This window comes from Montipora foliosa, chromosome 8 (genome assembly GCF_036669935.1).
Source record: "Montipora foliosa isolate CH-2021 chromosome 8, ASM3666993v2, whole genome shotgun sequence".
NCBI lineage: Eukaryota > Metazoa > Cnidaria > Anthozoa > Scleractinia > Acroporidae > Montipora > Montipora foliosa.
This window is the reverse complement of record NC_090876.1, coordinates 27,233,989-27,251,488: the sequence shown is the minus strand read 5'-3', so window position 1 is coordinate 27,251,488 and position 17,500 is coordinate 27,233,989. Positions and strand designations below refer to the sequence as shown.

Below are 17,500 nucleotides of genomic sequence, written 5' to 3'. Positions count from 1 at the left end.
CAAAATAATACTTTATTCTTTTAGATTAGCGCATCTTTCCCTTTTACGTGTTTACAATTTTTTCGCACTTCCATTTTGTTATATATTACCATCTCGCGCATTTACATCCAAGTTTTAAAGGCTTTAGTCTGGAAGCCGAAAGCTTAAGTTTTTGTATAAAAGATTAAGTAGCTTTTGCTACATAACAACAACTTTTCCGGTTGATCTAGTTTCGAACGCTACTCGCGTAATTCGGTAAAAACACTTAGAATAAAGGGCATGCAGCGTGAAAACGTGAATATCAATTGTGCCAAGTTTGACAAAAATCTGGATAGTAAGGGGATCCTCCACTAAAACAAGAAAATAACTTTAAACCACAGAACATAATTTTTACAATAAACAGTGTTCCCAATTTTTGCAATGAAAGCGAATTTGTATTTGAAATAAATAAATTTCAAAAACGCTCGTGGTTGTTCTATTGTTTAAACAATAGGGCAACACGACAGGTCACAATTATTCAAGATGGCGGCGCCCGGGAAATTAAGGGTGCGTTCGATTGACCGTATTCAGGAATAGGAATACATGGAATATAAGTTAGAAAGCCTTCGGTTTTAAAGAGATTCACATTAAAATTGTCAAACACCTGCTAAAATGCTATTTTAAAAACATCTTTATTATCCAGGTTGCTTCAAAACGCCAGACATGCCGTTCTAAATCATCACTTCGTGTTTTCTTATTCTGGAATAGAGGCAATTGAACACACCCTACGCGATTCGAAATTTCACTGTTTTCACTACAAACACTATTTTGTTCGGTTTAAAATCATTTACTAGTCGGAGTGGAGGTTCCACTTAAACTCCCCCAATCTCGTTATCACTTGGTCAATTCGGCAGAGCCTCAGTTTGAGATTTTTCGGAAAAGTTTGAACGTTCGAGATCAATAACTTTTTGTTTCATGGCTTCATTGTCAATTCAAACGGAATGGATCACTAATTAGGCCAAGACACAAATATTCAGATACTTTTTCAGATATCTAAATGGAGAAATAAAGCAAGCAATTAAGGTTAAATGCAAAAACATCGTCATATGGGCCTGCAGCAATCACATGCAGCAGTATATATGTCACATATGTTGGAAAAAAAAAACGTTTAGAGTTTTGTTGTATGCCTTACGAGGACACCGTTGAATTTCCTGTATTGCCTTATACTTTGTTAGGTTATTGCTGTATTATTTTTGGAAATAAAGGCAGTTATTTTAGGGATATTTAGCAAAAAATCGAGATATTTACAGAAAAAAATCGGGAATTTCCGGAAACATATTTAGTCGATTTCACATGATATTTGTGTCTAGGCTTAGATCACTTCATCTCTTGTAATGCGAGCGCTTATCAGTTCATTCATCGTATGACACCGCACTGACGCGCAATCCGTCAAAAATATATTTCTTTTCGAAAAAACTGATTGCAATGAATACAGAGAGGTGCCAATTTGGCACTAGAATTACCTTAAGTTTCGTTTATAATTTGCACATTTCGTCATCGAGTTATAAGAGCTTTCGTTTTATCGGCAAGGCACCTGCCATAGAACAGGACGTGTTAGAGGGCAGAGTATTTTTCAGAACAGATGTCGCATTTTTCCTTCCGTTGTTATACCAAGTTGTGTCATGGACTGATAGAAGACACGAGCAGAAATTGATTCAAGTGTTGGTCGATCCGACATTAACTAGCTGACTAATTATTGTTTCTCCATTCCGATTTTTATTTAGGGGAGCGGGAGGAGCATGCCTCAATGCCCCATAATAACCGTCGCATCTTTAGCACGAGGTGCCAGCCCTACGTCGGAAATAAGTGGCCATATCTACTCCTTTTTCTAGCAACTCTGGTGCACGGAAAACTATACAAAACCCTGAAGATGAATGAAACCCCGCTTTTTCATTTACATAACTACTACTATTCAGAGGCATGTTATGTCTGACAAATTCCAGTAAACTATGGAAGTGAATGACAAAACGCTTTTGCTACTTTTCGTTTTAATCTAACTATTTCTCGCCGTAATTGTTCAAGTTGTGATTCTGTCTGTGGTTTTGGAAACCGACTGGGACCAGTACATGAATTGACATACACAACTTCCCCTTAAGGGTGGAATGGGTGAGGAAAATCATTCCCACAAACTTTCCCAGAAAAACGGATTTATTAAGGATGGTGCCTACTTTTGTTATTGTTCATACGTTCTGCGCATCTCGAGACACTCGAATTTCTTCTGGGTGGTCTTTATTAATGCACGGATATTTTTGCGCGGTTCAAAAGTATGCGGATAAATCAGAACTTAGCAAGTTATCTTGGTATCCAAAAAGAAGCTTCAATTTGTAAAAGAACGCCATACATTCTTTGTATTTTAAAGCTTTTTACAAATATTGATGATTAATTATCTTCCAAAAATGCGTGGTTACCCTCAAATTTCTTTTTGGATTTGAATAACACTTGTTAAGATCTGCTTTTCCCGCATATTTCGAAAACCGCGCAAAAGTACCTTTGAATTAGTAGGCACCGTGTTTAAATTTATCACTCCTTGCCTAAATAAAACTGAGACTTGATTATACGAGGCTACTAACCATTCTTCAAGGTAAAAAGCCAGAGATTTCCATTCTCACTGCCTGACTAAAAACAAAAAGAAACAAAAGCGGACCATTAAAACGAAAATAGACTCACTGCAATGGATTCTCGATTTTTCAATACTTCGCGCTAGTGAATCCCGAGTTAAGGTGGCTCAAAAAACTTTTCTTTTTCGAGAGAAAACGGGAAAAGAACGCGCAAAGTGCGATTACAACGCGCGAGTTTTAAAACCCCGAAATGATAAGCAAACATGGCGTCTAAAGGACTTTTTTTTTGTGTGACAAGTCCTCCAGTTTTGTTAAATTGTGTTTTTTTTTTCACACGAAGAGGGTCCTCGGATTGGTTTTTGAACACTGAAGAAATGCTTTGAAAATGTTACACACCGAGTCAACGTTAAAAAGGAAAATTGTTCCAGCCGCGATCGATGTTTGTAAGTTGTACGGACATGGTAATGCCGAAGGAGAGAAAAAAGAAAAAACGAGGAAAGTAGAGGGAAACAAAGGAGTGTTAATGGGTGGTATAGGAATTGCTCAGTGTCATGTTCGGTCGGTTCGGTCGTTCATGCCGCCGCCGACAACGAAAGCTTTTCATTACGGCGGTCAACTTCTGCTTTTAAGAAACTTGCCAAAGCAAACGTAAAGCGCTCGCTGGAAGAAAAGACAACAATGATACAAACTAACTTTAAACCGGAGCAGAAAATGACAAGGTCACGAATGGTAAGTTTAAAAAAATATGCACAGTGGTGGCAAAGTTGAGCTTTAGTCCCAACCAAACGTTGGTGAAGCTATATCGATGGCGTTGATTGAGGATCGAGCGCACGCGTGTATGGGACAGCGGTCGAAGAGTGTAGCACGTCTTGCAAGCTACATGTTTTACCAATACAGAAACAAAACTAAACATTCATTTATGCTTACTGGGAAGGCTTTCATAGAGATGTAGATAAACACAACGTTTGGTGGGTGAAGCTATTTCGAAGGTGTTGATCGAGGATCGGGTTAAGGGACAGCAGTCGAAACGTGTAGCACGTCTTGTAAGCTAAATGTTTTACCAATACAGAAACAAACCTAAACATTCATTAAAGCTAACATTAGGCCTAATTAGACATAAACAAGAGTTTTTAGGCCTAAGGTTAGCTTTAATTAATGAATGTTTAGGTTTGTTTCTGTATTGGTAAAACATGTAGCTTACAAGACGTGCTACACTTTTCGATCCCTGCCCCATAAACGCGTGTGCTCGATCCTCGATCAACGCCTTCGAAATAGCTTCACCCACCAAACGTAGATTTCCCAGTGAGTATAACACTTACAAAAACTAGACGCGCGGAGTACTTGTGATTTGAAATTGTTTTTTTTCCGGATGTGCAAAGTTAAGTTTAAGATAAACGCACTACATCAGGATGAATAACAAAAAAGTTTATTACTAGGGTCACATAGGTTACAAATTCAGTTGCAAAAATCCCCTAAGAAACCAGAATCGTATTAACATGATAATTTTAAGGTAGCACTCAAAACTATCATAAATAAACCACTTTTTTATGATGCAGTGGTTCGTTTTTTCCCAACTAAAACTGTCGCAAAATGAATGAGTTGCCGGTCCCCAGGCCCCTTTGTTTTCCTCTACATTTGCAAAGACTTCTGGGATCGCCAGGGGGCAACAAACAAACTAGTCGACTCCGCTAGAAATCTAAATCGTTCGAGTTTAAGAAGTAGTCGTGGGTGTGCAGTGTATGGATGCGACTACAACCGTCGATATTCACAGCGACAGATCAAACTAGGGGCAACTACAGAATACAGGGCCACTTTTGAAGGTATGTCACTCAAGCGGTTCGACGGCTGTCAGTCACGCTCAGTGATGAAAGAATGAGAAAGGGATATATTTAGAGAGCGGCTCGGCGGCTCGGCAGTGGCCTTAGTGCTTGAAGAACGTGGTAGATATATTAGAGAGTGGCTCGGCGGCTCCGCAGTGGTTTTAGTGCTTTAAGAACGAGGTAGATATATAAGAGAGTGGCTCGGCGGCTCGGCAGTGGTTTTAGTGCCTTAAGTACGTGGCTCGACGGCTCGTCAGTAAAATTGGATAGTAAGGGATTAGTATAAGATAAATCTTTGAGTGGCTTAAGTGGTTAAGTGTACTTAACGAAACCGTAAAATGAAAGCTAAGAGTGCTTCATACTAATCAATGAAATAAGCGCTTAGGCTTAATCAGTAAACGAGTGCTGTATTCTTCAAACGATGTCGTAAAAAGTGTAGATAACCGAACCGTAAAATGAGAGCTACGTGTACTCATAATGTACTCATAATAGTTCAGCTACAGTGTAAAGGGTTATTCTGAAAATGTGACAACCATGAAAACGGAAGTGAAACCATCTTCAACAGAAACTACCGAAAAGCGAATGTCGTCGCATACAGTTTTTGAAGGGAAAATCAAAACTGACCAGAAACCATGCCCTTCTTCAAACCGAACTAATGCTGATGGAACGCAATGCACAACTGAAAATAAAATAAAATTGTCGATGTGAAATCATCCTCGATTGAAAGTGGAAAACTTAACTCGGAATTGCGCGAGGACGAAGCACTTTAATTCGACTCTTCCTCGAGATAGCTATCACGGCATTGCTTCAATGAAGACTCGGAATCTGGCTTTGAATGGTGCTTTCGTTTTCGTTTTGTGTCGATGTTTTCTGCAGCCTTCACATTACTGCCTTTGTCTGGATAACTTTTCATATACAAAATGGGCTTCTCGCAAGTATCCCAACGGTATCGACCTGCAAAATGATTAGAGTAAACTTTACGGTGCTCTTGTTGGCCTTGAAGTTTGTTCTTTGAAGCTGTTTCCCCCAAGCTGTCATTTCTTTGTTGGTTCGATAACAGTAAAACCTCAAGACAGTACTAGTTTGATCTGTTGCTCTGAATGTCGACGGTCATTGTCGCATCCATACACTCACTGCACGGTGATCGCCACCACCTATGACTACTTCTTAAACTCGAACGATTTATATTTCTTGAAATCTTACAAATACCTCTTATTGAACGTTTCTTATCTCCCAATTTTAACTTGAACATAAACCTTACAAGTACTTCTCGTTTAATGTTTCTAATAGAGTATTTTAACTCGAGCAGAGCAATCGACTGGTTTGTTTGCCCCCTGACGATCCCAACATCTTAAAAATGCGATTTCTAAATCACATATCATTTCTTCCATGTACAAATATAAAGGAAAATTATAATCCATGTAAGCTAGAATAGGACCGATAATGACACCCTTCCCTATAGGATGTATTAGCACGAAATAAACAAATTGTGAAACACGGTTAATCATCTATACCAAATATATGGAGAACTTTGAGATTTCCTCCAACATCAACGCTTCACATACCATACAAAATATAATTTTTTAATTTACTGTTTATCTTTTCTATATTCACAGCTCATTTCTCGATGTATCACATTTACATTGTAACACAACTATATGGGTGCACTCTGCTGATATAAGGTGTTTATGATTATAAAAACAAATTAATGGTAATGGTAAACACCTCAGTGTGCACGATTGGGTCACAGTTGCATTTGGGAGTTTGCTAAGCAAACAGTCCCTCAAGCTTTGCAACCTAACACGTGCAGTGTAACTCAACAGTGCATGCTGAACCATTTCCCATTTTTTAAGTGCAGTAACTATCAATATTCTAAAAAGTATTCCCAATTTGATTTCCAGCCGTCCTGTCCTTGCAAAATATTGTCAGTGTAGAAAAGAGAGGACTGAGTAGTTTGCTTACTGTAAAGTGCAACTGTTGTGGAAAGCTGAATAACACTTTTGGCCAACACAGAACTGGAAGCCGAGGGCCAAAAGCTGATGGCACCAACACCAGAGCAGTATTAGGTTCTTTACATGCTGGTATTGGTCTAGCACAGTTAAACAATTTTTTATCTGAGAACATTCAATCAATAAACAGTGTTCTCTACAAAAGGCGGGAAAGAGAAATTGATAATGCAGTTAAAGTAGTTGCCAGGGGCAGTTGCCTGAGTAATTTAAACCTCGAGAGGAAAATAGCACAAGCCAACACCAAAACACAAGATGGTGATGATAATTTGCCTGGTATGGCAGTGTCAAATGACATGAGGTGGCAAAAAAGAGGAAAAGGCCACAACTACCTAACGGGGCAGGGGGCTGCAATGGGTGTTGTCAAAAGGAAAGTATTGTCCTACCTGCAAAACCTGCAGGTCCTGTGATGCCGGTAAAAAGGCAGAGAAAACTGTAAAGAGTCATGATTGCAGGAAAAATCATTCTGGGTCTTCAAAGTCCATGGCATGCCAGCTCTGGTGCAGAGCACCTGATGCCGGAGCCAAATTTTCTACTTACATTGGAAATGATGACAGCACAACTCTGGCTGATATTCATAGCAAAGTGCCATATGGTGTGGAAAAATGGTCAGACATGATTCATGCTAAGAGGTCTCTCACCACACGTTTATACAACCTTAAAAATCGGTTTAAAAATCCAAGCTGTTCCATTCTAAGTTCAAAAGTTATCAATTACTTTTCAAAATGTTTCAGCTATGCCATATCTAAAAATGTTGGTGAGTCTGAAAACTTGAGAGCAAACCTCCAGTGCATTGTGCAACATGCATTTGGTAATCATGCAATGTGCGATATTTCCTGGTGTGGATTTGAAAAAAGTCCTGCCACTTACAAACACTGTGATTTACTTAATGGGAAGGGTTGCTTTCTGAGTATACCGCAGATGTCGTTATAAGCAAGCTTTTCCCTGGTGCTAACTCACAAAGAAATGAATGTTTAAACAGACATTCCATGAAATACTCAATAGCATCTGGGAAATGGAAGAAATGCCAGCTGACTTTCGTGACGCAACCATTGTCGCATTATTTAAGAACAAGGGGGTTCAAGAGCGCACTGTGGGAACCATAGAGGCATATCTCTTCTCTCTACTGCCGGGAAAATCCTAGCTCGTATTATGCTGAACAGATTGATTCCTTCAGTTGCAGAGAGGAATCTACCTGAGTCGCAGAGTGGATTTCACCGTAACTGTAGCACAACCGACATGACCTTTACAGTCAGACAGATTCAAGAAAAATGCACTGGGCAGAACATGTGCTTCTACGTAGTCTTCATCGACCTAACCAAAGCATTTGACACGGTCAATAGAGAAGCGCTGTGGGTCGTCCTTGGGAAACTTGCCTGCCCAACGAAATTCACCGCCCTCATCAGACTGCTTCATGATGACATGACTGGAGAAGAGTTGTTGGACGGCGAATCCTCTGAAAGATTTGATATCTCAAATGGAGTGAAACAAGGATGCATGCTCGCTCCAGTGTATCACACAAGTGATCCTTCATGCCACCAGAGATCTGGATCTGGGCATCTACATCCGTTACCGTCTCGATGGGTCACTATTTGACCTGAGGCGTCTGACAGCAAAGACGAAAACGCTGCAGAGGTAACTATTTGAAGCGCCGTTTTGTCGATGACTGTGCTCTTATGGCCCACAATGTGCACCATCTGCAGGTAGTTGTTGACGTATTCTCTGAAGCTGCAAAACATTTTGGATTAACAATCAGTCTCAGCAAGACAGAGGTCCTTCTCCAGCCTGCACCAGCGACCCGTCCTCAACAGCCTTGTATCACCATCGATGGCACTCAGCTAAAGAATGTCGAGTCATTCAAATACCTAGGGAGAACCATCTCCAATGATGGGACTCTGGACAAGGAAATTACAACCAGAATTCAGAAAGCTAGCCAGGCTTTTGGCAGACTTCGTATCAAGGTCTTACAGCACAAAAGCATCTCTCTGTCTACCAAACTCAAGGTCTACAACACAATAGTTCTTCTATCACTGCTGTACGGCTGTGAAACCTGGACTCTTTACCGCAGGCATCTAAGAAAGCTCCAGCAGTTCCACACGTGTTCACTGCACTCCATTATGTGGATATGCAGGCAAGATCGCGCCTCGAACCAAGAAGTTCTACAGAGGGCAAGTACTACCAGTATTGAGACTATGGTCCTCAAAGCCCAACTACGCTGGACTGGTCATGTCATCCGAATGGACGAATCCAGGATTCCTCACCAGCATTTCTACGGGGAGCTATCTCAGTGCAGGCGCAACCAAGGCCGACCCAAGAAGAGACACAACGACCACCTCAAGTCCAACCTCAAATGGGCAGGAATTCAACCAAAGGAACTGGAGACTGCCGCAGCCAATAGATCTGGATGGCGAGCGACTTTCCAGAGAGCTGCTAGAAATTTCGAGCTCGACCGCGGCCTGAATCACAACTGGTGGCATACCATCTCTGGCCCCGTGTGTGCCTCAGACTTTGGACTTCAGAGCCACATGCGTGTCCATCGTTGACACTTCAACTACAACTTATGGCTTCAAACCATCAACTCATTTTGTGCTTTGTTAATGTTATTCTCGAGTTCGAGAGACAACCTATTATTATTATTATTATTATTATTATTATTGTTGCTTCGGAAAACCCAAAACTCGCTTCTACAGGGGAAGTGAAAGTAACGACTTCAGGGCTACAACTGTGTGAGTAGAATGCCTGAAGTTCTTAAAATCGAGCCTGGGCACCTTTGTCAGTTTCTTGGTGATGCAGTGGGAAAAAAGGTTACCAAGGACACAAAAAGAAATTCAGACAAGAACTTCAAGAACAGAAGGAGTCTAAGGTAAGATTAGTCGCAAGGTTTAATGTTGTAGGAGAAATAAGTCACTGGACTTCTCCAAACTTAGTCACTACTCGAGCACAATAAAAGAAAAAAAAAAGGCACAGAAGGAGTCAGTTGCATGGTCAAAAATCAGCTCAAGCACTTTGTAAAGAAGCTAAAGAACGAACAACATATGGGAACTCAGTAAGTTTCAACTTAGATCCTTGGATACAACAGCCTGCACCAACATCACTGATTGACTTGGATTGTTTAATGAAGAACATCTCAGTCAGTGAGCTAGCGCGAAGATGAGAAACTGGTACCACTTTATTCCAAAAACCTTATCAAGTTACTCTTTCTTATGATCCTTCCAAATTCTACACGTTTGTTGTCTTGATACAGAGACAAACAGCACGGGTAGTAATGCAGAGCTTTGTCAATTGTCAGCTATTGATGAAACTGGAGTTAAAATTTTCTCTGAGTTAATTCCTCCAATAGGAATAGTAAGTTACGCAGCTTCAAGTGTTAATAAACTGTCTGTAAGAACCATCAATGGAGAGAGAAGGCTGTGCAAGGAAAATCAACCAGTTGACGCTATATTACTTGAACAAGCACTTCAGAAGTTTCTGGCCTTCCTTTTTATGTTAACCGTGGACTAAATAGGTCTGATTGGACATAATTCCTCCATCTTTGACAAACCAATACTTCTCCAGAAAAGCAATGCAGAATTCCATTCCAAGCTGAAAGAAACTGAATGTTAATTTTGCCGACTGCCAAATCCTTGTCAAACACCTTATAAAAGAAAAGAACCCAGCATTTTAGCTTTTATCTGGCAATTTCTGCAAATCAAACCAGTCTTCTCTTTATTTGCACCTCTTTGAAGAAGAATTTGAAGCGCATGATTCTCTGGAGGATGTAAAAGCTCTACAGAAAATCGTTTTCACATCATCACTCCAACTGAGCAAAGAAAAACGTGGAAATTAGTCTTCGCTCACAAACGTCTCTCAGGCAGTCGAAAGCATTTTGCACTTTGATCAACGTCAAGAAATCCTTCAGACCTTCAACGGGAGTTCAACTCCGACGGTGATAATGGAGGCATCAATCTATGGCCTTGAACATTGCTGGAACTGGGCTTTCGTATTCTGACCTTTGTGAATTATATACAAAGTTCGGTAAAAAAAAGGGTTTCTACCAATCTTAAGCATGCCTCACTCACAATCTGATTCGAAGAAACCTCATGTTACCCGGGATGTTACGCAAACAATACGAATTCTCGGTGCCATTGCGGATCACTTTCGGAGAGAATTCCCTCGTGAAAAATGAACAAGCCGCCACAATCATGGAACAATTCCTACAGAAGAGTGACTACTGTCTTGTCTTTGTGTTGAAGTTTCTGCTAAGTTCTGAGGATAAATAGACGCTCCGTGAGCGTAAACTGGGTTGCCTGTGGTTCACGTTACACAAAAACAGAGGGCACTGAGTTCAGTGGTATTGAAGGCGCTGAAAATGGATTTTCCCAGGAGTAATGCCAAAAACAAAAAGTCAAAAAAAGAAACTAGCCTACGAATCCAGTAGGTGATCCTGGTAATTCCAACAATGGAAGAAGCAGGCTAGTGGATTGAGCTTGAATGCAGCATATTTCTCATCATCCCCGGAGCTGCTCACTTGTTATTTTTCGTTTCGCTTCCTCAGAAACGAAACGTATCTCCTTTGACTTCAGGGTGAATTATTTACACAATGAGGATCAGTGGCCAATCAAAACAGAGTTCGTTGACTTGAAAATCTAAACATCTATGAGATGTAAAAACAAACTTGCCTGAATTACCCCAAATCATAACGCTCACAAACACAAATGCGAAGGAAATAGTAAATAAATATGAAGTTTTTTTTAACTATCTAAAGCGATATATTGTTGAAAAATCTTCGTGTTAATGAGTAATATAAACAATCTTTGCACAAGTAACTTGTAGCTATACATTGGGTTAACCAGGAATCACTTCAAGAAATACTGATGCCTTCCCAAATAAACTCCATTTTACAAAAGAATGACAAAACAAATCTTTTTATGACGTTAAAAACTATGGCTACTTATTAATCATTTTCCAGAAAGAACACGACTAAAAATTCCTATCATCTTTATGAAAACTGCTCCTGTATCAAATTTCAACCCACGTATGCAAATCAGTTAATATTTCACAAAAAGATAAATCTGCAAAGGCAGGAAAACCTCACAAAAACCTTTTCCAGCCAGAATTTTTATTGAAACAAACGTGTTCTATTAGATGCAAAAAACACACCTTCCTATTTTCATTTCGTGCATCCAGACAAGCAACACACTCCATGTCAAAAACCGATGATACGCAACTAAATAAATTTCTCACTGGAGTTCAGGATCAAACCCCTTTCTGAAGAACCTTTTCCTTGAACGATGACGCAAAAAATGGAGAACAAGCTTTCTTTCAAATATTTCTTAACAAACAAGAATAAGTTAAATTACCTGAAAACTGTGCAAAGTTGAGTACAAATAAATAAAATTAGGGACCTTTAGCTTCTAGGACAAGGACGAGGACGAGGACGAGAACAAGTGCGAGACTTGACTGCCCATTTTTAGGGAAAATACTTAGCAGATTTATAACCTGGACGATTAATCTTACTCTTTGTTAGCAGTGTTGGTTGCTCAGTTATTCTTATTGCTGGTAACTGTGTCTTTTTGCTGATCGAAAAATGCCAAATCTGCTACAGTGTTGCTGACTTGTTTTGACACGACAACATTCTTGCAAAACCTCGTACTAAAAGGACGACAGTATCAGGTTTTTCTCGCCAAAATTACGCTGGTTTGCGAGCTCACTGTTGTTCCATGAGAAAATCTCGTACTCGTAGTCATTCTCATCCTAGAATCTAATGCTCTCTATTATAAATAGCCAGCCAGACAACAGAGATGCGACTGTTTTCGATTCCTTCTCTGGGTTTCTTAAACCCCATATCCAACCAGAAAAAGGTACTGGAGAATTTGCCATTTGGTTTCAGTGTTGTACACAACGCCACAGTAAAATATTAGAAATACAGCTCACTTTGATATTAGACGATGAAAGATGCAATTGTTGTCGATGTCAATTATTCCTTGCTTTTACGATTCCAGACATTCATTTTTCAACCCTAGTGTTGTTTACCGAATTGACGTTCCATTCTTGGGCTCCGTAAGGGTATATTTTGTTTAAAGATCCAATAACACACCATTCGCATTACATTGGCTTTCCCGCCATTGCATGCTTGTACTGTGTCCACTGGATAAAATCTACCTGAATCTAAGCACCTCCACTACCTCATGAAACCTACCAAAGATAGGCACAAAGACAATACTTAGCATGGGAGTGACAAGAAAGACCTATTGTGCAACATTTCCACTTTCCCGACACGAGAAAAAAAAAAAACAAAAAAAAAAAAACAAAAAAAAAAAAAAAAACCCAGTAATTATTAGTACATTCCATTGAGTTATCACGCCCCATTATCTATCAAACCGAACGTCGCGTGCAACCCACCTTGGTCATGCGCAATTGCTGATCTTGCAAAAGCTAGATTTTGTAAACGCACCTGCTTCTTGCCTTCAGAATAGTCAGGTTTTCAGGTTTTCGTTAAAACGAGCTGGTGACTCCATTTTTAATTTTAAAATTAGAAGAAGCTCCATGTAAATTTCAAAAAACATTTTGTGGAGCGGATTTCCTGCTCCACAGACTTTTTTTAAACTTTTAAAATGTTGCGTTTTTTCACTCCAAATCGAATACTGTTATAAAAAAATGGGGGTCATTTCTTTCTTTTCTTTCTTATTAAAACTGTTGTGAGCCACTTTAAAAACATGCGAGATATTTTAAAAATATCTTTGATTTGCCCTTGCTCCTACAAATCTCTTGATAGTTCAGTGGTAGAAAAACCAAACTATTACTTAATTGGAAGGTCGTAGGTTCGACTCCTACAAAAGGAGCATTTGGTTTTTTTTCGGAGTATCACCAAGTCACCAACTAAAATCCATCTACAATCATTTGTCATCTGCTTCATAATAATTCAGTAGGTATTTTTCGCTGGTATCAATAGTTCATAAAATGGCACGTATCCTGGCTTTTCTCTTTTGTTTGCTTTAATGAAGGCGGAGTGCAACAAACGAGTGAGTAAAATGCTTACAATTCACGAAAAGAAACGCTTACCAGCAGACAAGGTAACTGCCATGGAGACAAATCAATAGCTGCTATTCGTTCCATGGTGTCTAACAGAAATAAAAAAAAACTGTAAATACATACAGTAGCTGCACGGAGAACGAAGGAGGAAGTTGAGAAAAGGAGGAAATGGAAATGGAAGTTAGATGACAGGGATTGAAAGGGAAGCAGGACAAAAAGGCACACCAGCAGGCAGGAATGAGGAAAGAAATTTGTGAAGAGTAAGAGATTAGCAGCCAATTATAAGGGAGAAGATAGAGAAGAGTAGGAAAAAGACTGGCGGTCAAGCATGTGGAAATGAGACAAAAAGAAGGGGCAAATAAAAGGCTGACAGAATAGCAAACAAGTACAAGGAGAGGATCTGGGTAACAGACGGGGAAAGGAATATAAACGAGTCTTTCAAGGTTTGAAGACATATTTTATAATCATGTGGCCCAGGTTCGGTTCTTAGATTCGGTGTCATATGTGGTTCAGTTTGTTGGTTCTTTGCAAGAGGTTTTTCCCCAGGTATTTGGTTTACCACTCTCCTCAAAAACCAACATTTGATTTTATTTGAGCTAGCTTAAGTTCATTTCTATGTACAGTGTCCCCAATTTGTGCTGCAGCGTCAAAGAACTTGACACTTAAATAAAGTTCATTATCAAGTCCAAATAATTTACCAATTCCAGGTCTGTGGGCCTTCGGTGGAGACCGGCCACCATGCCTGTCGCAGTGAATAACATAACCCTAAAAAAGAGATAAGATCAAAGACGTGATTCCCACAAGGAACCTCAATTGTAGGAGAGCCAGAGCCATGATCCTTTTGGTCACAGCCGCAAATAACTATCTATGACTGTTTCCGAGGTTACTTATTGTCTCAAACCCTTCTAAACACTTGCATAAATTTGAAACAATTGTGGTTGCTGACGGTTACGAAGATGCTGAAGACCCTCAATAGAAATGAATTGCAGTCGACAAGACTGATGATGAATAGTTTATAAACTTTGAACAAGTTTCTTTGTAAGTGAAGTTGGTAATGCCAGTTTTTTTTATAGGCACCAAATAACGAGTAGTATTTGTGGACATGCCGTTGCAAAGAAATAAAACCATGTTTGAGCCACTTCAAAAGAATTTTGATAAATAAATATCAAATCGAAAAATATCTCTCACTTAAATTAAACAATTCAAATTTGTTCAAGGAAAAATGGAAAATGCTCGAGGGAATAAATTTTGGACAGTAATGAGTCCACAATTATTTAACCGTAGTTTATTTACTTAGTCAAACAGTTTCACTTTAATCTTTACTATTTTTACTTTTTTACTTGATTGTGAAAAAAAAAGAGTAGTTGCTTTGCCTTTTGTCTCCTTGCATTATTATGGGACCTCCTTAGTCACATGAAGATCACTGAAAATTATCTTATTCCAGGGAAATGTTTCAAAACCAAACAAACAGGTCACTTACACCATCTGTGCCAACATAAACGTGATTTGGGTCATGAGGAAGGAATTTTAGAATGAGCGTTTGTAAGCTTGACTTGTTTGGAAGATTCCTGATGAGAAAAATAATAATACAATGCCACCAACATGTAACTGATCTGAAGACTAATTTACATGTATTTACTGACGATCAATTGTAATTGTACACAAATGAGAACGGTTGCCTAATGGAAAACTTGTTTGCCAGGACTATGGAGGAATAAATGTTAATAATTATATGCTATTAAATCTGAGTTGAGGACCCAGGAGTAATCCAGTGTTTTATTGTTTTATCGTTTTTTTCATCGTTTTATTGCAAGAAAATGATGAATCACTACTGAAGTCCACAACTGATTTAAAAAAATAGTCATCGCTACTTGAAGAGTTTAAGAATCCGTTCACTGCAAGAAACCCCCTCCCTCCCCCCCTCAAAAAAAAAAACAAAACCACCTATATAATGTTGTGTGAACTGAACAAACACACGGCCTTGGTAGACAAACAGCCTCAATGAATACCCCTACTAAATCTGAACACACTTTTGTTAATTTTCACAATGATAAAGTAGAAAAATCAGAAAATTGAAAGACAGACCCATATCAAAGAGAAGACCATGTTAGACCTGCGATTGTATACAATCACGACAAACCTAGAAGGCGACTGAAGAGAAATTGAAGAGCTCTTGATAAGCTTGATTTTTCCTCCAGGAGAGAGTCCTAAAACCAAACAGATTGCATACAGTCTATTTAAAATGAAGACAGATGTGATAATAAAAAAATGAAAGGACAGCTTGGTTATTATTCCTCAAAAGATAATTGAAATATTCGTTCAATACAGGAGGTTGGTGAGCCACTCCTAGACAGCCAATTCTACACTCAGAGGGACGAGTGGGCTAGAAAAGAATGGACGAAGCTATCAGAATACAATAAGTATTCGTTCATTACACACACGACCCCATACCGATGATATGCTTTACAGGCATCTTCGGTCACTTGTAGAATGGACATCATGAAATTCTCTGGTATGCAATATCGTGTGCAGTGTGGATGGAGAATTGTGCAATGGTACGATGTTCTAAATGACCCTGTTTGTTGATTTAGATACGAAATGCACATGACCATTTACAATCTTCACTGACCTAGATCGGATTCTGAGCCTGCACTATTTGTTTTATCAAACTCTACCACAACCTGGCAAAAACAAAGCAAAAAGATAACTTGAAAGCACTCTATTGTGTTCCAACTCAACTCAAGCAAGTATACAAAAAGTAGTAACAAAATAATAGGAAAGCACATTACCCAGAGAAAAATAAAGGCGTTTTCTTCTAAAGAAGCCAATTGGAAAGACAATCCTAACATATCATCTGTAAAAAAGGAGCAAGACATCAGTCCCACATGACGATACAAGAATAGTTATTGGTACACAACAGTGTGATTTAATGAAAAAAGGTTGGTAAAAAAACATGATGAATTTGACTATGGTTGTGCAAAGAAGTGTTGGAAGGAGTCAAACTCTAGCAGTCTTAGGGCAGTTCTTGTAAGGCTTCAATTTTTTGGACTTCCTTTGCAGCAACACCTGCTATTGTATTTAGGGTAGCATGCATTGATTCTGCTGTTTGTTAAAAAAGGCCACATCCCTTCAGCCTCTCATACAGAGTGAATCCATCTTAGTTTTATGAAAGTTGGTCTTCATTTTAAAATAAGCTCTGATTCAAATGTATGCCTCACAAAACTTTTGAACTTTGCGTTGCTTTGAAATAGAGGCTAGTGTTTTCTGGAATGGTGAGACCTGGAACCTTGAGAGAATTAAATTACCCTCTTTAAAGTACTACAATATTTTCTAATGGCACAAGCCCTTGAACAAAGAGTTCAATGAAACTTAAGAAGACAGAAGTCTCAATTGACATGTTTTCAGAAAGGGAAAGGGAAAAAGACAAAATAAGAGTAATGAGATAAAGAAACTAATCTTGGAGCAGCCTAAGAACTACAAGGTGAACATTACAATGTATTGCTAATATCAAATCTTGCCTTAATATAAGGAAATGATTCACAATATTTTGGTTCTATTATAGCGATAGTCACATAGATAGAAGACAAGAGGACAAGAATGCCAGCTACTTGGTACTCCAAAACAGAACATACATGTGTAGTGTAATGGCCATGTTGGTGTTTCAAACTATTCCTCCGGAAAAAAATAAAACATCCTCTATTTTTAAACAAATGTCGTCTTTTGTTCCATTTTAAATGACATGGCATCTGATAACATGCACGAATAAGCTCTGGGGTAATAATAATGAAGTTCAGATGACTAGGAGTAATAAGAAAAGAAACGGTGGTGTGATAAACAAACAAAAACATGACTAGTACATGTACATGCTGGGTACATGACTAAGAAGTTGCTTTGACTGAAATAGAGCCCAAGTCTGGTTAACCTCTTGCATTGTATTACACTAAAACTATGTACGTCTATAAACAATCACATTGTTCACCGTGCTAGGCCTTGTCCTCCTTATGAATCAAAGGTCAAGGTATTAGTTACAATGTACACATACATGTATGAATGAAGGTCAACCCTCACTCCCAGTTGATGTTTAAAA

At 39.0% G+C, this 17,500-nt stretch overlaps 1 protein-coding gene across 2 annotated transcripts in view; it reads right to left on the bottom strand.

Moving 5' to 3' along the window:
* LOC138012569 (cytoplasmic dynein 2 intermediate chain 1-like) overlaps nucleotides 1–17,500 on the bottom strand; it is a 113,405-nt gene that overhangs the window by 22,310 nt on the left and 73,595 nt on the right. For both annotated transcript variants that reach the window (XM_068859373.1, XM_068859374.1), the window contains 7 exons: nucleotides 16,203–16,267; nucleotides 16,043–16,094; nucleotides 15,554–15,620; nucleotides 14,894–14,981; nucleotides 14,112–14,178; nucleotides 13,444–13,502; nucleotides 2,589–2,634 (listed from right to left, as the gene is read on the bottom strand). In XM_068859373.1, coding sequence (XP_068715474.1) covers nucleotides 2,589–2,634; nucleotides 13,444–13,502; nucleotides 14,112–14,178; nucleotides 14,894–14,981; nucleotides 15,554–15,620; nucleotides 16,043–16,094; nucleotides 16,203–16,267 — 444 coding nt within the window. The remainder of the gene's footprint in view (nucleotides 1–2,588; nucleotides 2,635–13,443; nucleotides 13,503–14,111; nucleotides 14,179–14,893; nucleotides 14,982–15,553; nucleotides 15,621–16,042; nucleotides 16,095–16,202; nucleotides 16,268–17,500) is intronic.